Here is a 22742-nt window from a genome sequence, read left to right on the forward strand (position 1 = left end):
TCTCCTGCTGTTGAAGTGGCAGAACATCTGCTCTGCATTCAGAAGGTCCTTGTCCTAAGAGGAGACTGGTGGATCAGGCCCAGGGCCCATCTAGCCCAGCCTCTTGTCCCCGCAGTGCCCAGCCGGATGGCCCCAAGGGAAACCCGCAAGCAGGATTCGAACACAGAGCAGCCCTTGCCCCTCCTGTGAAAGGTCCTGCTGGAGGAGCGTGGAGAGGGGGAGAATGGGGAGAATTATTTGCCTCTGATGCTCCTCACTGTAGGAAGCATTGGATACAGGCGCCGGCCTTGTTTGTGGAAGGACAAAGGTGAAATTCTCATCTGGACTGCTGTAATATGTGGAGCCTGGGGCTGCCCCTGGAGACAGCTTGGAAACTTCCGACGGGATTGCTTGTTTGCTCGGTGGAGATGGTAGCTGGGTCCACAGAACCCCAGTTCTTAGCAGCATCCATTGGTTTTGAACACCACACGCCGGGCTTTGTGACCCCTCAAGCTCTCCCGGGCTGGGGGTGGCTCTGCTACCTGCGGTGAGGTGGTCTCCTGGGAGGCACAGAGCCTTTTCAGTAGAGGCTCCCGGACTTGCTGCGCCTTCCCTAACAAGGAGCATCAGAAACCTCCCTTCTGCCAGGCCAGATTGTTGTTCCCTCCAGAGTCTTCTCTGTGTCCTTCCACCTGCTTCTGCCTCTAAGTAGAGATGCTTCCAAGGAGGGAGTCTGGGTCCTCCTGGGCCCATTTTGCCACGACTGGAGTGTCTTGTAAGCCTCTGCTGGGAGCTTTCCTTTCCCAAGTCGGTTAGTCCCTGTTAACCTGTGGATGCCTTAATCTGGTGCGTTTCCAAACCATGTTATTTGATGAAAGTCTTGGTGTGTGTGTCTTGTTGCCTTGTTTGCATTCTGCATTTTCGTCTTGCTATAAGCTGCTTTGAGCCAAAAAGAAGAATAAAATCTGAATAGACAAGCAAACAAACCGGAGGGAAATGAACAAGCGACTTGCAGGGTCCAGACGGCAACCACCCGTGGGCTCTTGCCACTGAAAGTGGCCTCCCACCCCAAGGCGGGAAGAGAGCCCCCACCACAATGCTGTTTCTCCCAAAGGGCTCCTGGGTCCCTGCAAGCGAGCCAGGGGGAGGCCTTTTCCCAGCACCTAAAGGAGCAAGACTCCCTGCCCAGGGCACAGCACGTCCTGCCTCATTGACCATTCTCTGAGCAGCAAGCAGATGGATTGGAAAGATCTGGCGGACGTCAGAAGCGTCTGAAGGACTTTGGCAGGACAGGCCGTTGCATGGAGCAAGACATGGAGAGAGAGTCTGAGCTCCCAGGCCATTGTGGGAGGGGGCATTCTTAGCTGTCAGGGGAGGGAGGCAGGGGGGCGTTGGGATACAGAGAGCCTCCAAAACTCCTGAGGAGCAGTTCCTCTTCCAGCGAAGGGAAAAGCCAAACCTCCAGTGGGGAAGAGAGGGAAGAGCCAGCCAAGCGAGGAAAGGGCTCAAGGATGCTGCTGAGGACCCCAGCGCCTCACCTTGCCAGGCTGGCCAGGAGGGACGCCCAACTTGCGCAGAGGGGTGAAACGCAAGGGGGGGGGAGGAGGAGGAGGCTTGGGGTGCTGAAGTTCTTATGTTGGGGGAGAAGCCGGAAGGGGCCACTCCCGGATTCTGCAAGTGAGTAGTTTGGACATGAACTCTGTAGATCCGCACTGTAAATAGTTTGCACAAAAAAACCTGTAAAAGACAGTCCTGCCTGGTTACTCACGAGCAACCACCACCAGCACCTGACATTAGGGGATGGGACTCAAAACCGAAAGGGGGGCAGTGCCACACCTGTGCTGCACTCTCTGGATTCTTCTATGTGGTTAAACAATGGAACTCTCTCTCACAGGAGGCAGGGACAGCATCCAACCTGGACGGATTTAAAAGAGGATTTGACAAATTGGTGGTGGTGGAGGAGAGGGCTATTGATGGCTCCAGCCAGGATGGCTCTGCTTCTGTCTCCACAGCCAGAGGCAGCCCTGCTTCGGAATCCCAGTTGCTGGAAACTGCAGGAGGGGAGAATTGCCCTTGTGCACGGATCCTGCTGGCGGGTTTCTCACAGACCGTGAGAACAGGAGGCTGGACTAGGTGGGACCTTGGCCCGAACCAGCAGAGTTCCTCTTCTGTTCTTGCAGGGTTCTGTCTCCTGCATCTCAAGAAGGGTGTTGTTTTATCTGATGATATATTTAAATGATCATTGGCTGCTCTTCTGTCATGCCTCGCAGAGCGGCATGCAAAATGCCATAAAAATGCCAGATCTACAGCAGAACATTTCAGCAGCACATTCGTAAAAGCTGAGTGGAAAAGCCTTTCCCTCTCTGAAGGGTTTCACCTGATGCTGGAAAGAGAGTCTGAATGATGCGGTCCTTGCATGCTCTTCTTCAAAGCATTTTACCCCGCTCTTCAGCTGCAAAGGCCCCCAGGGGAATTGCAGGAGAATGAGTGCAACAGGGGCCACCACAAGAAGGCCCCTGCTCCTGAGATCCCACCTTGCCTGACTTCAGAGGGGAAAGAGGGATAGGGAGACGCTGAGTCCCACTGTCCTCCTGGCCAGGCAGGTTCTCATGGGCACCCTGCTGTCTCCTCAGCCCAGGTCAACTTGCGCCGACTCCTCATGGCTTCATCTCGATTTTTAATGGCAAGGGGACAAGATGGGGCTTTGCAGCAGCCTGCCAGGGTGCCAGGAGAGAGCTGCCCAGTGCTGCCCTCTGGCATTGGCCCCATAGTTCATAGTGGAGCCACTGTGACTCCTCCAAGTCTCACAGGCCCTTCTGGAGGATCCCGTGATCCTCTGCATTGAGTTGCCGAGAGATCGAGTGGAAGCAACAGGGTCACCTCCTGCCTGGAGAAGACCCATCGGTCAGGGCAACCCAGGCTGATGCCGTCCCAGTTGCACCCAGTTGATGGAAAGGGGTGCGTGGAGGGAGGTGGGGCCCCAGAGTAGTGGGGTGGGGGGCATTTTGTCTCCAAGCCCTGTTGCTGTTCCCTCCATAGCGTGAGATCCTGGCTAGGCTTTGTTTTTGGGGGGTGGGGGGGTGCCTGCCTTGGGCCTTGTCTTGTTCCTGCAAATCCCCCTGATTGATTTAGATAAAAGCAGGAGAAAAACTCTCTATTAGTGAACAGCAAACAGAGGAGAGAAAGCTTCGCGTCAACCAAATCCTTCGCAAGCACCAGCTAAACCGTCTCTGGGGGATGTGAGTCAGACCACAGGCAGCACAGAGCCAGGCAAAGCCGGGGATAAAAAAGCCGCCGTCGGGGGAAGCAGCAACAGTTGCCCCCCCCCCCGGCATTGCTGTGTGTTGCCCAGGCTGGCAGGGCTGGCGGCTGGCAGGGTCCCGGCAGGAGGGAAGGGCTCTTGAAGCTCAGGCTGGTCTGAGTGTGCAGCAAGGGCAGCCGCAGAGGGGGAACTGGCCCTGGTCCATGAATTCGGAGGTTGGGCTTCAAGCAAGAACGATCCTGGCCCCTCTGGGACATCTCCTGGCTTCCCTTTGTACTTGGGGGGAGAGGACACATCCTGCCTGGTCAATAGGCATGGCATTTTGGTCCTCCAGCTCAGGAAGTCCTCAGAGAATCACAGAATAGTAGAGGGACCCTCAAGGGCCATCTAGTCCAGCCCCCTGCCATGCTGGAATCTCAGTGAGCATCCCTGGCAGATGAGCACCCAACCTCTGCTGAAGAACCTCCCAGGGAGGAGAGCCCACTGGACCTGCTCTAGCCATGATTGTGTCACCTGGCTTCCAAAGGTGTCCGAGTGACACTCACCTGGTCCGATGACCAATGGCCATTCACCACTTGGAAGAGCTGCGCCGGACAGCTGCTTGCAGATGCAGCTCTCTCAAGGCAAATCTGAAAAAAATGTAGTATAAACACTGGCAACTGGGAAACACTGGCCTGCAAGCGCTCCAGTTGGAGAACAGCCTTGGCCAAAGGTGTCATGGACTTTGAAGACACTCAAACTCAGGACAAAACGTGCTAGGAGGAAGGCACGCTTGGCAAACCCTCACCGTGATCAACTCCCGCCTGGAAACCAATGTCCCCACTGTGGAAGGACGTGTGGATCCAGAATTGGACTCCACAGTCACTTACGGACTCACTGTTAAGACCGAGTTCATGGAAGACAATCTTACTTGGCTACAAGTGATCGGCGAAGAAGACGGCGAAGAAGAAGAAGACGAAGAGAAGAAGAAGAAGAAGAAGAAGATGAAGAGAAGAAGATGATGAAGTAGAAGACAACGAAGAAGAAGACAAAGAGAAGAAGAGGAAGGAGAAGAAGAAGAAGAAGAAGTAGATGAAGAGAAGATGAAGACGAAGACGAAGAAGAAGAAGAAGAAGAAGAAGAAGAAGAAGAAGAAGAAGAAGAGAAGAAGCCAGAGAGGTGAGCTCCATTTGCCACAGGGCACATGGTAGGCGTGGTGGTGCTTTCAGGTTCAAGCCAGGCTGGCACTGCAGCCAGGGGCTCCTCCCCAGAGCCAGCCGCATCTGGCTCACCCTCCAGGGGACTCCGGGAGGGGAGGCGGGTCCCTCCTCTGGCCTCCAGCACTTGTGTCTGTGTGTTTGCCTTGTGCATCGATGGCCATGCATTTCATTTATGACACTTCTGATTCTTATAACCATTGGAAGGGGGTGGAGTCTCCTTCCTGGGAGGTTTCCAAGCAGAGGTCTGAGCGCCGTCCATCAGGGATGCTACAGCTGTCATTCCTGCCTTGCAGGGGGTTGGACTAGACGACCCCCTGCTTCTCTTCCAACTCTGCAATTCTAGGATTCTATGGTCGCATGGGAGGTTGGGGGGAGCCTTGCCTGGGGTGGGGGTGCCCTGTTGGGTTCAACCCAGTCGGACCCTTCTGTGCTGCTCCCCCCCATGGATGCTCCCTTTTAGCAAGGAGAGAGAGAGGGAGACCAATTTGCTCCGACTTGTTAAGTTTTATTGCTTTGGGGGCCCCCCTGGTGTGCGCTGGAGAGGAGGTTGGGGGGGAGAACCTCTCTTTATCCACTTTACGTGCCTAATTATCTCTCTCGCTTGGGGGGGCCTTCTGCAGCTCATTGCCAATGCTGAGGGTTTGTTTGCTTGCGAGTCTTGTGAGATTTCCACCCCCCACCCCCGAAAAGGCAAAGGCTGGGATTTGGGGGAGGAAGGCGAGAGCAGCTGCCTCCTGCTTCGTGCTGTGAGATCTGGAGGTGCAACGCAGTCGGAAAGCCAAGCAGCCGAGTCTCCCTTCCAAGCGGAAGGAGGGGAACCATCAACAGAGGACAACACAACCCCCCCCCCCAGATTAAAACCTGTCTCTCAAAAACCAAGGACAGGTGGGGCAGGTGCCCCCTGTGACTAGGAGGAAGGGAGGGAGGCCAGAAATGCTGGAGGGAAAGATGGGCACAGCCTCCTCCTCCTGGACTGTTTGCAAGCAGGAAGATGAGTTGGGGGGGCTGGCTGAGAGAGCCCCCCCTTTTGCCACCCAGGAACCAGCCTGCAATGCCCAGGCCTGGGCGAACGGGAAAGTCTTCTTTCCCTGGCACCAAAAGGACCAGCAAACTCTTTCCAACTCCTCTATCAATGGTATTTAGCGCCTTCCAAATTGAATTTAATATATAAATTAGGATCGGATAACTGTTGGCGACGTGGATTAAAAAAGGAAAGTACAGCCATCTCTTCTAGAATGGTTCTCAGATAGAAATATTCTGAAAATCTGTTCAGGCTAATAATCTCTGATATGATAGGATATCATATATAGCCTTGGAACCTCAAGGATTTCTGCTTGGTTATCTAAAAGATGTCTTACTGGAAAATGATCAAGAAATAGCGTTCAACCTTAAAACTGCTTCTAAGATTATAATAGCTAAAAACGGGAGGGAAAGCATACCTCTTTCGATATCGGAATGGAGTGAGAAAATGTGGTCGAGAGTCACTACCATCAAGCTAACCTCTTATAAACCAGCCTAGCAGGTTAATGGAAAAAATGTATTTCTTGTAATGTTTTGGAACAACAAGTTCAATACTGTAGCAAGATTTCTTTATGCGTTCTATTTCATTTATTTATTTTTGTTAATAAAATACTTATTCTTCTTCAAAAAAGAGCACCCCCTCCCTGGGGTCTTTGGGGGGGCTGTTGAGATGTTCGGGGTTTCCCCGAATCTTTTGCCCCTTGCTCTCTGCCTCCTTCACCTGCTTTGCAAGTGGAGTCCATGGTGGTGATTTCTGAGTGGTGTGACAGGCAGCCTAGAGGTGGCGCTGGGGGGGGGGAATCTGGCATGGGGGGCCCCGGGTTCAACACGGTAGAAGGAAGAGACCTCTGTGGCTTCCAGCCCCCACCGTCAAGGAATGACCCATTGGCCCTGAGGCAGGACGGGGGGTGGGCTTGGCATGGCCGGGGGAGAGAAGGGCCAGCCCCGCCTCACGCTGCCCGTTCAGACCTCCTCCTCCTCGTTTTGTATTTCTCTACTGCCTTTTCCTCCATGGAGCTCAAGCTGGCGAACATGGTCCCCCCCCCGCGCGCATTTCATCTTCACAACAGCCCTGTGAGGTAGGTTAGACTGAGAGGCCGCCCAGGGAGATCTTTGCAACTGTGTGGGGATTTGAACCCTGGTCTCCCAAGTCACTGTGCTGTCGTTACCCTACAAAGGAGCAACGCGGCACTCCAACCATTATGCCGCACTACCTTCCAAAGCGGGCTTGGCGCTCACACAGTGTTGTTGGGCTTTCTGGAGCTCCCTCCAGTTTGCCAGCCTCAAATCCACCCCCCCAGCAGTGCATTTAGGCAACAGTTGGCAGGGGCCCTTTGGCATTTAATGGCGCCTGGTTTTACGGCCGGTGCCATCTGTGTCTGTTTTCCTGCGTGGCGTTTTTATTCCGTTTTAAACGGTTATGATCTTGCCGTTTTAAAACTCTGCTGGCCACCTCAAGAGGCTTTCTGACTGACAGGTAAGATGGGGGGGGGCAGATCCTTCCCTGAAGGGCTGGGCCCACCTGAGCGATCCCTACCTGGCAGGGGCCCTGCCCACCTGCCCGCCCTGCTTACCTGGATGGGCAGTGCCAGCTGGGGAGGCCTCCGCCTTCTCCCTCCCCCCCAACTTGCCTTGTCAGTCTCTGGGCCATCAGCAGCCTTCCAGCCCCCTCCCCAAACTCCCTCCTGCTCCTCACGTCCAGGGGTCCCACTTTGGTCAAATTGAACATGATGTCAAATTAGACCCATTGCAGGGACACTCAGAGTGAAGCCCCCGGTTTAATGAGGCAGCGTTGAAAATCAATAACTTAATTGCAGCCGTTTGATGGACTTTTATCCAATTTGCACTCTCTCTGCCCCCCCTCTACGTGTTGTGCATGAGGACCCTGGGCTCTGTCTGGGGATGGAGGAGAGCAGGCTCGGTGGGGAGAGAACCCCCACCCTATGGGTCCTTGCCCCCCCCGGGGGGCTTGCATAAATCTCAGCCTGCAGGAAATTGTCCCGCCCAGGACAGGGGGAGGCTGTGCACCCGCCTTGGTGGGGCTGTGGAAGTCGGGGGTCAGGGCTGCTGCTCACGTGGGGCTCTTTCTGTCCTCCCCCCAAGGGACATCGGTGATGCAGGTGATGGCGTCCGATGCCGATGACCCCACCTACGGAAGCAGCGCCCGGGTGGTCTACAGCGTCCTGGAGGGTGAGCAACACTTCACGGTCGACAGCAGGACGGGTGAGTGCCAGGCAGAGGTGCTGGGGGCACTGGGGGGGCAGTGAGAGGGGTGGGAGGGGGAGCTGGCTGTGCACAAGGGGGTGGGCTTTGACCCCCCAACTACCATCCCCTGGCTCTCCTGGAGCAGAAGCTATCCCTTTGAGAATCGGGGGGGGGGGGGCAGCCAGGTAGCCTAGCAAATTGGGTGCTGGGCTTTTGGAAGGGACAGTTTAACCTGGGGGGTGTAACCTCGGGTCTGTCCTGCTTCATGGGGGGGGGGATGCAAGGAAAATCACCCAGCCTGGCAGAGGCGTCTATGGGGTTCTGCTGCAGCAGCTCTCCCTCGCGTAGTTAAACGGTGGAACTACCCGCCACAGGAGGCAATGATGCCCTCCCCCAATTTAGGACCAATTCATGGCCAAGAGGACTGTCCATGGCCCCCCTTATGCTTCTGAACCCCAGTTGCTGGAAAGCACAGATGGAGAGAGTTGCTGCGTGAGGCTTTTCCACCCCCTCCTCCTCTGTGCCCACCTGCTTGGTTGCCAGGTGATCTCCCTGGGAGAGAGGGAGGGGCTGGCATTAGGAGACCGCCTGTGGGCATCTGACCCAGTGGGGAGTCCGGAAATGTCAGGCTGGGCCGGCTGGGCCCACCTTGGAGGAGGGGCGCTGACCCTTCCCGGGTGCGGGGGGGGGGGCTGGCCCTCTGAAGGGGCACAAAGGCTCCCCCCTGCCAGGCTCTCCAGCAGCGTCTTTGTTAGCACCGGGCCTTTGATTAAAGGCAACACTTTAAATTAAGGATTGCTTTATAAATGCTCTATTAATATTTGATGGGCGAGCGGTGGAATCCGCTCCATCCTTTAATAACTTCTAATAAAGGCCTGCTGTAGAAGGACCCGCGATGAATCTCCAGCAGATGATCCCGTGACGGGGGGGAGGGGAGGGGCCTCTCTCGCTCGCTTCCCTGGGCCTGGGGGGAGGGCGAGACTCCGAAAAGGGGCCGTTGGACCCCACGGCAGTCGCTGTGAGGGCATGCACCCCCCGGGCGCTGCTGGCGGTACCCGCGGTGAGAAGCAGCCAAGAGGGCCTGGGCTGGCAGTCTTGGAACCCAGCTCAGGATCCCCGCAGGGGTGGCAAGGGACCAGCACCCTTGAAACCCAGAAACTGCCAGCCAGGCTTCCGTGGGGCATCTGTGGGGCTCGAGTGTCTCTCCATCCATCCATCCATCCATCCATCCATCCATCCATCCATCCATCCATCCATCCCCCTTTGCTTCTTTCCGTCCTCAAGTTGAGTGGGGAGTTTCAATGCGCGGCGATGCGTCAGATTCACAGGCCTGCCCACTCTGGCTATTCCTGGGCAAGCAGCTGCCTCTGCCCACACCCTGCAAAGTGCCCCCAAAGGTCCCCAGGGATCCTTGGAGGAGGCTGGTTCTCTGCTTGGAAACGGGAGCCACGCTTTTTCTACTGCTGCCGCAGGAGTCTTCTTTCCAATGTGGCAGCCTTGGTCTGTTTCTGGGCAGGAGATGCCTCCCTCTCTGCCTGCCTGCAGGGGGCGCTGTGGAGGGCAGGGGCAGGGGCTGCAGGAATTACCTGCGTGAGATGGAGACCTGCTCCTTCCTCTCCTCCCTCGCCTGGGGGTCTCTGCCGCTCCTAACTTGGGCTGGCATCCTGGCATCCCACAAAAGCCCTTTGGAAGTCAGGCAGCTTCTGTACCCACTTCCCCCTCCATTGAGCGTGGCATCAAGAGACCTCCTCAGAGCCAGGGTGGCAGCAGTTGTCGGTGGTCCAGGAGCAGGCTGCCAACTTGCGCTGGCTTGGGTGGCATGGGAGCTGGCAGAGCCGCCGGGGAGCCGTTTGTCCTGCTGAGGGCAGAGGCCACGGAAGGCCCCCCCCCCCCAACTCCGGCCGGGTCCCGTCATGCACCTGGCAAGCTGCTCCGCCTGGCAATTCCTTCCTGTGCTCGGAGCATCAGGTTTAATTGCCCAGATCAGCAGCTTAACTTGCAGAGCCATCGTGATCATTAATGCTGTAAAAGGAGCCATAAAATCTGGCACCTTCATTTTTCGTAATATACGATAATGGAGAGCCGTTTTCTTTTCCTGTTTGACTTTGACCTGCTTTCTCCCTCGCCTTGATCACGCGAGGAGACCCAGGCGGGGAGCAGCCCTGCTGGCTGGGCTGTCGCACGCGGGTGCGAATGTCCTGCGCAAGGCTTGGCGGGACCGTGCGTGTCTTTGCACGAGCGGAAAGGGAAAGGAGGAGCTCTGGCCTTCTCTTTGAGGGCCTCCTGCTCAACCTTCTCCAAAAAGGAAGCCGGCAGGATCAGGCCAATGGGCCAGCTAGCCCAGCATCCTGTTCTCACTGTGACCCAATTCTCGTAGAAATCCAGATAGAATTCATCTGGACCTGGAGGTTCCATAAGAGAATATGAGGAGCTGGCTGCTGGATCAGACCAAAGGGGGACCATCTCGTCCAGCCTTCTGTTCTCATAGTGGCCAACCAGATGCCCCACCGGGAAACCTGCAAGCAGGATTTGACCCCAGAGCCCTCTCCCCTCCTGGCATTCACAAGCATTTTGGCCTCCAACCACCTTTGATGGCTTCTTTCTCCTTCATGGATTTATCTCCTCCTCTTTCCAAGCCATCCAAGCTTGTGGCCCTCACGGCCTCCTGTGGCAGGGAGTTCCATAGGTTAACTCTGCTCCATCCTTCCTTTGGTCTACCCTGAATCTCCCAGCATTCAGCTTTGTTGGCACTGCCCAGCAAGCCCTGCTGCGTCTGGGCAGAGGGAGGACCTGGCCTGGTGCCCTGGGCGTCTCCTCCTTTCTGCTGCTGTCTGGGGGGGGAGGGGAGGCTGAGGCGGCTGGGCTTGTCCGCTTCTGCAGGAGGCGGCGTCCGAGTCTGGCCAAGGGCACTGCCAGCGCCTTCCGCCCCAGGGGCTCTTGCCCTTTGAAGCCGGGGTCAGACGCCTCCCTGCCTGCCGCCTCCTTAGGAAATGAGGATGCATTTACGGATGTAAAGTGGAAATTAATCAGAGGGATTTGGGATTTGGCTTCGTTTTGTGGCGTCTTAGGCAGAGTCCCCAGGCCCCATCTGTTAGGGGGCGGGGGGGGGGAGAGGGGACCCCTGGGCCGAGAATCTGGCTCTGGAGAGGCCGACAGGTGGGGCCGCTGCTCCTGCGGGAATTGGCACACAGGGCAATCGGGTTCCCCTGCCAGGGCCACTGGGTGAGGCTTTGAGGAACAGAGAGTCCTAGAACATAGAGTTGGATGGGACCCTCAAGAGTCATCTAGTCCAACCCCCTGCAATCCAGGAATGAGCTGAGCCAGGATGAGGCCGCTTGGACTCAGTGCTGGCTGCCTTGACTGGCCACAGGGATTCAGAAGTGTTGCTGCATCTGACTGTGGGAGCTGGGAGCCACTGAATTTGCCTGATCCTCTTTCATAGCCATCCAGGTTGGTGGCCATCTCTGCCTCCTGTGGCAGGGAGTTCCACAGGTTAACAATGCGCTGCGTGAAGCAGGACTTTCTGTTGTCTGTCCCAGTTTTGGGGGCAAATTCAGCCCCTATGAGGCTCCTGGCAAGGCAGGTTGAAAGAAGAAGCAGCCCAGCAGTTTGCAGTTGTCCCTCCCTCCCTCTCCCCCCCCCCCCCGATTTCCACAACCCTTGTGTGAGAGAGATGGGCACGGAGCCAAAGGCGGGGAGGTGGAATCACTCGTGCGAGTGGAGAAGTTATTTAAAAGAGAGGCGATCGGGTGTGGAGGGGGGGGGGCTGTGGAGATAATGAAAGCCAGCAGACGCAGCTGTGCCCCCCCCCCCAACTCCCTGGGTTGCCTCTGAGTCTTCATGGCCTCGCAGTGAGCCCAGAGTGTGTCACAGAATTGTAGAGGGCACCCCCAGGGCCATCTAGTCCAACCCCTGCAATGTGGGCAGAGGTGCCCAACGAGGGGAGAAGCTGCGTTTGTTTGAGTTCTCCCTTAGACGGCACCAGCGGAGAGGCAGAAGGTCAGCATATTCTGGGATGGCTCAGGCCCCTGGCCTCTTTCTCCTTCCATGGGGATGACATGGGAGGCGGGTCCAGCTCTTCCTTGGATTGCATGCATAATTATGGGATGGAGTCCGACTGGTGGGAGGGTTTTCCCCCTCGGGGCTGGAGTGGAAGCTGATGAGCCGGTGGCAGAGCAGGGTCCCTGCCAGCATCCCAGCGCCCCCCTCATTCTGCCCGGTGCTGAGGCCTCGCTGGAGGGCCCTGGGCTCCCTTCCTGCTGGGAGGATGATGAGCTTCTGTCTCCGCTGAGCCCCCACCCCCCGTGACGTCCCTCTCATCACAGCGCTGCTGACAAGAATCATTTTCATTATAAAACGCTTCAGACCCTTTAATTAACGGAGCAGTTTCCATTCCAATGAGACGCCGCCTGGCTCTGGAGCTTCAGCAACTTGCAGAAGCCACACGCCACCCCCTTCTGAACAGGAGAGGACCAGGAGAGGTGCAGGATCAGGCCAGCGACCCCTCCCCTCCAGTGGTTTTGGGCAACTGGTATTTTGGGCAAGCTGTTCCATTTATCATCATCCTCATTAGAATTAGAATTAGAATTTCTATTCCCCCCATCATCCAAAGATCACAGGGAGGTTTACAATATAAAACACAAAAATACACACCATGCTAACAAACAGAAGCAATGCCCCCCCCCCCCCCAGTTGTAAAGGCCATAGATTGTTGAATAAGCCAAAGGCCTGGGAGGTGAGGAATGTTTCTGCCTGGTGCCTAAAGTGATGGAGAGAAAGTGTCAGGCCAGCCTCATTATTATTATTATTAAATTTTATTATACCCTGCCCTCCCCAGCCAAGACCGGGCTCAGGGTGGCTAACACCAGTACAAAAACAATTGATTAAAACACAACTTAAAAACAAGATTAAAATACAACATTAAGATGCAGCCTCATTTCAGTAGGAACTCAAATCAAAAACTTTTTGGGGATGAAAATGTCAAATCTTCACCAAGGCCAACTATCCAGACTGGTCCTATGAGGGCCAGAAAAAAGCCAGGGAAGTCCCCAAATAGGAGTTCCATCACAGAAGGAGAAAGGATAAAGGAAAGAGGGGGAGGGGACATAGCTGTCAACGTTTTCCTTTTTTTAAGGGAAAATCCCTTATTCTGAATAGGATTCCTCGCAAGAAAAGGGAAAAGTTGACAGCTATGGGAGGAGATCAAGTTGATTCCAAGCCAAAGGCCAGGCGGAACAACTCTGTCTTCCAAGCTCTGCAGAAAGAAACCAGATCCCGCAGGGCCCTGGTCTCATGAGACAGAGCGTTCCACCAGGCCGGGGCCAGTGCTGAAAAGGCCCTGGCTCTGGTTGAGGCTAATCTGACTTCCTTAGGGCCTGGGACCTCTAGGGTGTTGCTATTTATGGACCTTAAGGTCCTCTGTGGGGCATATCGGGAGAGGCTTTGCAACTGACCAGTGGTTAGATTTTCCGAAAGCAGAGAGGGTTTCAAGCAGGCAAGGAGCGCCCCTTCTCCCAGGAAGGAATTCCTCGCCATCATGGCCCAGCCAGTTGTCCCCTCCCGGCTGGTTTTATCGGGGTCTAGAGTGCAAGGGGTCTCCCTGAGCAGTCCAAGCCCCTTTTCCAGATCCTTGAGCCTTTCCATATACTCTACTCTGGACCTTCCTTGAGATGCATCTGCTGTAACAGCGGAGCCAGGATCCTGGCGGGTGCAAGTGGCTTTCTCCTCTAGATGCTTTGCAAACGAGTCACCTTGAACTGCCTCCTTTGGCCAGACTGTCAAGCGCCCTGCATGCGTGATCCGGGAAAGCTCTGCCGGACGGCACAATCAGGATGCAGTGGAGGCAGCAAAGTGCACCATCCCGGTTGGCAGCCATCCCTGCCTCCTGAGGCAGGGAGTTCCATAGTTTAATTCTGCCTTGCGCGAAGAAGGACTTGCTTGAAGATAAAAGAATTCCTTCCAGTAGCACCTTAAAGACCAACTAAGTCAGTTCTTGGTATGAGCTTTCGTGTGCATGCACACTTCTTCAGATACACTGAAACAGAAGTCACCAGACCCTTCTATATAGTGAGAAGGTGGGGAGGGGTATTGCTCAGAAGGGTGGTGGGAATGGGTGATTGGCAGATAGCTCTGATGAGCCTGTTGACGACTCTTAACGACTGCAATAGGTTGCTTGAAGATGTTCAGGATCTTCCAACTTTCTGCTTCTTTGGATGTCCTGCCTCCCAAGGGCCCTGCCACCCGGATGCCAGCTCTGACCAGGAGGATCCTTGGCCTGGCCCTCTTCCCAGCTCTCTCTTGCCCCCCGCCCCCATCCCAGGGTGGCAGTGCCCTCCCCCCTTGTTCCCCAGCAGGGAGGCAGCAAGTGCAGGAGGGATGTGCCATCTGGTAGCCCTTTGCTGCAGGAGCGCTCTTCCCATGCTCAGAGGCACACAGCTGCTGTGCCTTCGCATGGGCCAGGGATGAAGGAGGAGGCCTGGGACTCCCTGCATGTGGGAAGGCTTAGAGAGGAATGCAAGGAGCTGCTTCACACAGAGCCAAAGCCTTGGTGTGTCTAGCTCAGTGTTGTCTGCACTGACTGGCAGCAGCGGCTGACAGAGGTTGAACCTGAGCCCTTCTGCATGCAAGGCAGCTGCTCTGGCTCTCTGGAAAGGTGGTGCTGAGCCCCTTCTGCTTCTCTTTGCAAGCTCAGCCCCAGCAGGATGGGCAGCGAGGGGGGGAGAGCTTTTTGCTGGACTTTGCAACATTTTGCATCGAGCAAGCAGCGTGCCCCCCTTCTCTCCCTCTTTCTGGTGGCAGGGAGGGCAGCCAGAGCTTTTGGGGTGAGGCGGAGGTAATTGCAGGGCACGGCGGCTGACAGCTGTCAGCCAGGGAGAGAGGCCAGGAGCGGCTTTGGGTCCAGCCAGCAGTGATGCCTCCTGACAATCAGCCCATCAGCGGCGGGATAATGAGCAGAGCCTTCGGGGCTGCCAAGCGTCTCCTGGGAAGAGCTGAGAGGCAGCAGCGGGGCGGGGGGGGCGCGCGCGCAGGCCTGGCCTCTCCAGCACTCCGGCCCCCACTTGGCTGCGCCCCCAAACCAGCCCCGGGGAAGCACTGAGCCACCAGCAGGCTCCCTGCCCCAAATGCAAGGGCTCTGGAGAGACGCTGCCAGGAAGGATGTTTCCCTGACAGCAGAGTGACCTCGTGGGACCCACCGCCTTGGTCAGGGGGCTGGATCTGCAGCTCTGCCCCATGCTAGAATCATGGGAGGGTAAGTCCCATGGGAGGGTCACGAGGCTCATTGAAGCCAATCCCCTGCCATGCTGGCAAAATCACATCTCCCCACTCCGAGACCATCTACCTCCGACCCCCCCGGACCCACAGCCTGGCTCCCCCCATGGCAGTCGGGAAGCAGGTGGCTCTTGAAACTGGGCGAGGCTGCTGGGGGCCAGCCGAGTCCTCTTTGGCACCGTGTTACGAGGAGGCCATTTTTCTTCCTGCCCTTTGCCTCCCTGCATTGCACAGAATCACAGAATTGTAGATTGGGAAGAGTCATCTAGTCCACCCCCACAAGTGTAGGAGGTGCGGGCAATTGCACGAAGAGAAGTAAAAGGGCTGGGCGGGCGCAGGAGTCGGGATCCAGGCTGCCAAATGGTTGGCGGAGGAGCCTGGTGCCCAGTGGGCGACGGGGATGCCATCCTGGTCCCGCTGCCTTTGAGCAGCTGAGCTAAAACTGGCCCCCGCTGCCCCCTCCCCAACAGCTGCCTTTCCTGCAGCTGGCTGGTTGCCAGCCTGGCTCCCCTGGGTGCCAGCCAGCTCCTTGCCATGGGTGGTGGTGGTGGGGAGGTGGCATCTCTGCCCGATCCCTGCTTTTCCCCAAACTCTCCCGGCTCCTGCAGGGCAGCAGGCAGCTATTTATAGCGGCTTCAGCAGAGTTCATCAGAAAGATCTTTATTTTGATCTGACGAGTTAACAAGCAGCTGGTGCTTCTCTGAGCTGCTGAGACAAACAGGCAGCAGAGATCCTTGGATCTCGCCCAGCACCAGGCACAGCCTCATCCTGCCCCCCTGCAGCAGCAGCTGCAGCCAAGAGATGCGGGGGGGGGGGAGGGATTCCCCCTGCAGCTGTGCCCCCCCTTCGCCCGCACTGCTGCGTCCCAATTAAGGGGACTTCCAGACGGGAGCTTAGTATGGCAAGCGAGTCTTTGAGATCCTGCAAACGCTCACTGGCAACATGTGACACGTGTGTTTTCCAACTTGTTGGATTTCCCCATGAAAAGGGAAAATTGGCACCAAAAGATGGCAAAATACATGTGGGGTGTGCGTGAAAAAGGCCTGAAGGGGCCAGGATTAGGGCCTGCCTGGGGGCACCCTGGGGGCCTGCCCAGGGGGGCCCTCCAAGGCGGCGGCTGCCCCACAGGGGACATTCCCTGCCCCCAAAGATCTCCCAGGTGCATATCCTGCCCCCTTATGCCCCACGACCCTTGGGCGCCACCTCTTCCTTGCTGTGGGGCAGCCAGCTGATTGGGGGCTCTTTCTTTAGCCGTGGGTCCAGGCCTCCTGCATTTCCCCATATGCTTCCAAGTACCAGTTGTTGGAGACTGGGCGGGGGGGGGGGAGCATTGGGCTTGTTCCCACATCCACCTTGGGATTTGCCCCCTGCCAAGGGAGTGCTTTGTGGGTCTCCTCCTTGGCACAGTTTGTGGGGGGGGGCTGAGGGAAGGCAGGGGTGTTGGGGCTGGGCGTGGCCCCTTGAGGCTCCTGGGGGCCCCCCTGGCCCCCCACTGACATGTTGGGGCTTTCTGCAGGTGTGATCCGGACGGCGGTGGCCAACCTGGACCGGGAGACGCAAGACCGCTATGAGGTGGTGGTCCGGGCAACGGACATGGCCGGGCAGCTGGGAGGCCTCTCGGGGTCCACCACCGTCACCATCGTCATCACGGATGTCAACGACAACCCCCCACGCTTCCCCCAGAGTGAGCATGGGCTGCGGGGCGGATGGGCGGATGGGGGGAGGGTGGCAGCAGCCGGCAGCTCCTTTGCGGGGGGCAGCTGTCCAGGCAGAGCTGGGTGCCCCACTTGGGCTGCCTTGGCAGTGGGCTGCTGGACCAGGCAGCGGGGTGGGCCCTGCCAGCTGGGCACTGGGGCCACGTTGCCTGTGCCATGCACACTCTCCCGGTGCCAGGCTGGGGTGCCCCTGCTTTTAGGCTGCAGGCTCTGTGCAAGCTGTGAAGGGTGTGTGTGCCCCTGAAAACTCTGGTGTGGGATAGGCAGATTTACACAGGACTCCCCCCCCCCCATGAGAGATTCCCTTTCCCGACATCTCAGAACCAATGACTTGATGACAAATGCAAATCCAGGATTAGGCGAGCTGGGCCGTTTGGCAGTTTTTAGCTTTATAAATTATGAGTAAAATGCAATGGGATCTCTCTGCAGGGCATTAGAACATTATCCCACCCCCAATTTTTTTTTCTACAGAAAACTTCCAAGTTCTTTTTTTCCTAGAAAATCCATATCACTGCTTTTTATTATTATTTTCCCCTAAAATGGAAGTTTATTAAGTTAAAGAAAAACAGCAAAGAGAAAATATACGGGGTGGGGGACTGAAACACGATGCTATCAACCCTGGGCACATTGGGAAGGCAAGAAGCATCAATGCCCTCCACCCAAGATGGACATGCAAGATCCAAATGTCCAAAATGATGTCCAGGTGAAAGTGGAGTTTACAAAAAAGAAAAAGTGGGTGCAGATGTAGTCGGGACATTCAGGTCCTCAGACCATTGCCCAGCAGACGGCGAGTATTAATCCTTCCAGTCGCTTTGTGACCCAAAGGGCTCCTAAAGTCCACTTTTCTCATCCTGCTGTTCATCCAAGGGGATAGGATCTGAAAACGAGCAAACATCTGCAAATATCCAGGATTGCTCCGATACAAAAGTGATGCAGACTCAAAGGGAAATGCCACTGGACCTGCCAACATCGTGACAGGGCCAGAGTCCATCCGAATTAGACCGTCCCTAGAGAGACATTGTGCAGTAGACCTGGAAGATCAATTTTTGCAGAATGCCTCTCAGTTCCATGTTGATCGAAGGGGTTGTCCCCTCCAGAGATCCATGGTTGAGGTTATGCCACCCACTCAAACTCCCTTGCTTCATCCGTGCTTTGAAGATGGGTTCCTTTTTTGGGGGGGGGGGGATGTGAGTGTGCCGGGACTCAGAGGCAGCGATGGGGTGGCTCTTAAGCAGGAACCTTCCTCCCTGCGAGACCCTCACCCAGCCTCTTTCTCCCCCCCCCCCAGAGATGTACCAGTTCAGTGTGGTGGAGACGGCCCCCGTGGGGACTCTGATCGGGAGGGTGAAGGCCGAGGACTCTGACGTGGGCGAGAACACCGACATGACCTACCAGGTCAAGGACGAGGGGGGGCTGGGGGCTTTCCGGGTGACCACCGACAGCAACACACAGGAAGCCCTCATCTCCGTGCAGAAGGTGAGCCGGGGGTGTGTGGCCCTGGGGGGGGTCCCCTTCTCCCCTTTGTGGGTGTTGGGGGAAGCTGGGGGGGATCCTCTGGCCACAGCAGGGCCTCAGGGGAGCTGTCCCAGCATTCACCATTCTATACCATTCAGATCAGTTCTGGACGCCTCCCAGTTCTGCTTGGCTGGCAGGCTTCCCTCTGCCTGGGAAACGGGGATCTCGGGACTCTTCAGCTTTTTCAGAATTCGGAGCATGCCAGCCCGCCTGCGGGATTCTGCCTGCCTCCATCTTCTGAGCGTCTCGCGTTGCGTCAGACTGGGGCCCCCTCCTTCCAGGCAGGAGACGGAGAGCTGCTGCTGCAGAGCCAGCCCGTGGGCCCTGCTCTGGCTTGTCTGCCCTGACTGGCAGCCGCTCTCTGGGGTTGCCCCTCCCAGCCTTGCCAGGCGATGCTGCCAGGCGGGTGCACCTGGGTCCCTCTGCATGCGAGGCAGCTGCTCCCCACAGAGCTCTGCCCCCTAAAACATAGAGCTGCTTATCGGTGCCTCTTTGCAGAACTGGCCCCAGAGGACCCGGCTGGGCGCTGCCACCCTTAAAGGGATCAGTTCCTTCCTCCAGCCTTTTGCAAGAGGGAGGTGCCCCTGGCTCTCACCTGGCTCTCAACCTTGGGTGGCCAAGGGGTGGGGCAGGGCTTGGGGGGAGCCTGGATGGTGTCAGCCCACTGCTCACCCCACAAGAAACCCTCTTTTCTCTGCAGCCTCTGGACTTTGAGGCCCAGAGTGTGCAGACAGTGGTGGTCGAGGCCCTGAACAAGTTTGCAGACCCCCGCTTTGTGGACCTGGGCACCTTCCGGGACCAGACTATTGTGCGCGTCTCTGTGCTGGATGTGGACGAGCCCCCCGAGTTCCAGCCCCCTGACGGCCTGATGGAGGTGCAGGAGGATGCGGCGGTGGGCTCCTTGGTGGGCATGGTCACCGCCCTGGACCCCGATGTGGCAAACAGACCTGTCCGGTAAGGAGGGCTTCCTCTCCTCCGTCTGGGAAATGGGCGCGTGGTGCGGGGAGAGGGAGGAAGTGGGGCAGGAAAGGGGGCGGTTGCAAAGGCAAGTGGGGTGCATGGGCAGCTGAGGTGGGAGACCCCAAGGGGACAAGAAGGAGCAAAAGGTAAGAAGGTTCTGGGCACCTAAGCCTGGGAGGAGGCAGAGAAGGAGGGATCCGGAATCTGCAAGGTGGCCGTGGGCTTCATGTCGCACAAAACTTGTGCTTTTGAGGAGAGGTTTCTGCAAAGTCCTTTGGCAAGAAATAAGTTTCTATATTTGTGAGATGAACTTGGGGGGGGGGAGTGGATGGCCTTCTGTGTAGTTCGTGGATCTTTTCCTTTTTGCACATATCACATACATGCACATCTTGAATGCATGCACATGCACTTCCTTGCCTTTTCATGCACATTCCTGAAAATCTGGTTGTGCAATCGGTGCTAGATTATATATCCCAGTTCCTGAGTTTCTGCTTTGAGTTTCTGACTGTGTCTCAAGAGAGGCAAAGGGGTCTGGGGATGGGGCAGAGGGGTCCCGCAGAAGTGGGCCATGCAAAGTCAGCTGGCTGTCACTCAGAATGGGTGGGCTCTGGGTGCCAGCGGAATGCCAGAGGCATGAAGGGAGACAAGGTGCAGGTTTCTGGCGGTGGTGAGGGGGGGGGGGAGGCAGGCCCAGCTGCTCTGCTCTGGTTCTGGGGCTCAACCAAGATTGGCCCAGCAGAGCCCAGGGGCCTCTGCGCCACAGGTGAGCAAAGAGGGCAGATCAGCAGGGCCTGTGCCCAGGTGGACCCCCTTCCCGTCACCTCTGTGCAACGTTGGCACTGCCCTTCCCCAGCTGGCCTGACAGACGGGGGCCACTGGAGAGAAGCCTTTCCTCTCTTCTCTGGGAAGATGGTGGACTCCCTTTCCTTGGAGGTTTTTAAGCCGAGGTCGGATGGCCGTCTGCCAGGGATGCTTCAGCTGTGATTCGCTGGGAGGACAGACAGGCCTCCGCTCTCGTCTCTGCCCAGGACAGAGCCTTCCTCCCCGCCTGCGCCCGCTGGAGCCCCTCTTCTGTTTCCCCCCGGCTGCGATGCAGAGCTGCAGGCTGGCACTCTGTAGAGACGCTGTTGCTCCTTGGCACTCGCTGGCGCCGCAGACACGTGTTGGGCACAGGCGGTTTGCAGACTCCCGCGACGCCCGAGAGCGCCAACCTGCTCCGGCACAAAGGCGGCAGGCAGGGAAAACAAACACCACAAAGAGCTTTTCACACCGCGCTTGAAAAGCTTCCCAGAGCCCAGCAGCAGCAGCAGCAGCAGCAGCAGCAGCAATGCACATGCCAGGTTGCCAGGATGAGCCCCTCGCTCGGCTGCCGCCGCTGCCTTTGGGGGTGGCAAGGAAGGGCTGAGGCAGGCGAGTGCCAAGGAAACCGCCAAAGCGCAGGAGAAGGGGGAGGAGAAGCCGCTCTCTGCTCTGCCCAGCCAAACAACAGGCGATGCCGTTGGGAGGAGGAGGAGGAGAGGGAAGCTGGCGACACCAGCAGCATCCCAAGCAGGGGCTTCTTGCTCCGGCTGCCTCAAAGGAACCAGCTAGGCATGGGGCGGGGGGCAGAACTGCTGCCTTTGGTGGTGGGGGCACAAACTGGTTTAGCTGGTGCAGGGAAGGGCTGGGCAGGGCAGGCCTCGCTGGAGGGCGCTGCTGGGGGGGGGGCAATGGGGCACGTGAGGGCTGAGAGAGCTGGGCTCGGGGGGGGGGCAGAGAAGGGCATCCTTTTCTTTCTGTGTATCACTGACGCTGCTTTCATACAGCATGCAAAACGTAATAAGTCCGGCTTCCCTCAAAACACCCCTGGAGCACCTGTAGGTATTTTGGACCTGCAGGTGACATGTCTGCCTCCGCTGAGCTCTGCCTTGCAGGGGGTTGGACTAGATGACCCCTGGGGGTCTCTCCCTGTTCTACAATTCTGTGAGTCTGTGAATCCTCAGTTCGGGAGGGTTGGCAAGACTGAGAAAAAAGTGAGGGGTCTTCTTTCTATGTGCTTTGGCAGCAGTGAGGGAAATGCACTCTGCACATGCTCAGCCCCGGCACAAAGTGGGAACTGGGGGAGGTCTTCAGGCTGAACCGTGACCTGGAAGTAGCTCCTGAGGCCGACCCCTGGGGGCCTTGGCTTGGGCCAGGGTCTGCTCCTGTGCCCTCTTCCCTCCGAGGCAGGATCAAGCCCTGCGCTGGGTGCAGAGCAGCTGAGGCCAAGGTTCCCTCTGGACAGGCCCACCCTTTCCTCCCCACCTTCGGCCCCCCGGGCAGCAGCCCCCACGCAAACACACCATTGCAGGCAGCAGCAAAGCAATTTGGCTTGTTTCATAGCCGGATAAAAGACGATAAATCCCCCAGAGACAAAGCAGACCTGATTGAAAATAATCTTGCCAGCCAGGCAATTAGGAGGGCGAGCGGAGAGGCGAGGGGGCCGTGACCTGCCGCCTCTGGCCTGGCACCGCTGGCGCAGCATCTCCCAGCAGCCGCGCTGGATGTCGCCTGGCGTTTGCTCCCCCGCCACCCTGGAGGTGGGGCTGCCCTCCTCTGCTGCTTGTGGGGGGTAGAGGGAGGGGGCAGTTGTGGGGGCAAAAGGAGGGCCAAGAAGAGGGAGACAAGGCAGCGGGAGAAGCCACAAACTCCTAGCAGAGCTTGGCTTGCAGGTGGCAGAGGGCAGCCAGGCAGAGACTGCCCTCTGGGGCTGCTGCTGGGAGGTCAGGCCTGGCACATTCAGGAGGGTGACTGTGCCATCACCTCCGTTGCAGAATCCAGGGGGCAGCTCCAGTAAGCAGCAGGTGCTGGGCACACATGGTGCATGCGCAGGGCAGCAGCTTTCCTTTTTGCCCCTGTCAGGGATCTGTCCTGGCTGGGGCAGAAGGCACAGCCCAGGAACAGAGAGGAAGTGCCAGGAAGCATCTGGCTGAAGGTCCCTCCCAGGAGCCCTTGGCTTCCGTTGGTGGGACTTGTAGTTGGAAGGGACCCTGAGGGTCGCCCAGTCCAGCTCCCTGCATTGCAGGGGAAGCCCCTCCAGTGCTATGGGGCTCTCGCAAGGCTCTTCTTTCCCTGGGGGGGCACTTGTGGGGCTTTCCTCTCTCCCGGGGGGCCATAACACTCTGCAGTTGTCCCTTCCCTCCCCGCCTGGCTTTTCTCTCTGTCAAGGTCGTTTGGAACCTGTATCCTCCTGTCCTCTGCAATATTTACAGTTCCTCCCGGTTTGTGTCATCCTCTGCGGATTTGACGAGGGCCCCTCGCTCGGCGCTCCTCCATCCGAGTCATTAACTTTATTGCGGAGGAAAAAGGAGGCAGCACAGCGGCGCAGGCAGATGCCCAACCGGCCTGGCGGGGGGTCGGAGGGGCTGTGCAGGGTGCGGCCGGGGGCTGGGGCTGCTTCAGGAACACCTGGTCAGCAGAGGGTGCTGCTTTTTCTGGGAACGCGTCCAAAGCACGGATCCGGACGGAGGTGCAGAAGCCTTCAAGGCCTGGCAGTCTCGCTTCCTTGGCATTTCCCCTCTGCTCTTTGCTGGGCCAGTCGCCTCACATCCCTGGCACGGAAGCCGGACCAGGATGCCTGTGACCCCTCTAGTCCAGCAT

The 22742-nt window shown here is 57.4% G+C and overlaps 1 protein-coding gene across 7 annotated transcripts in view; it reads left to right on the forward strand.

The window, feature by feature from the left end:
* The window catches only part of CDH22 (cadherin 22), an 88594-nt gene that overhangs the window by 42411 nt on the left and 23441 nt on the right, over window positions 1-22742 (forward strand). For all 7 annotated transcript variants that reach the window (XM_083744224.1, XM_083744221.1, XM_083744223.1 and 4 more), the window contains 4 exons: window positions 7564-7683; window positions 16451-16618; window positions 17938-18125; window positions 18865-19118. In XM_083744224.1, coding sequence (XP_083600350.1) covers window positions 7564-7683; window positions 16451-16618; window positions 17938-18125; window positions 18865-19118 — 730 coding nt within the window. The remainder of the gene's footprint in view (window positions 1-7563; window positions 7684-16450; window positions 16619-17937; window positions 18126-18864; window positions 19119-22742) is intronic.

Source organism: Podarcis gaigeae (genome assembly GCF_964106915.1).
Source record: "Podarcis gaigeae genome assembly, chromosome: 6".
Taxonomy (NCBI): Eukaryota; Metazoa; Chordata; class Lepidosauria; order Squamata; family Lacertidae; genus Podarcis; species Podarcis gaigeae.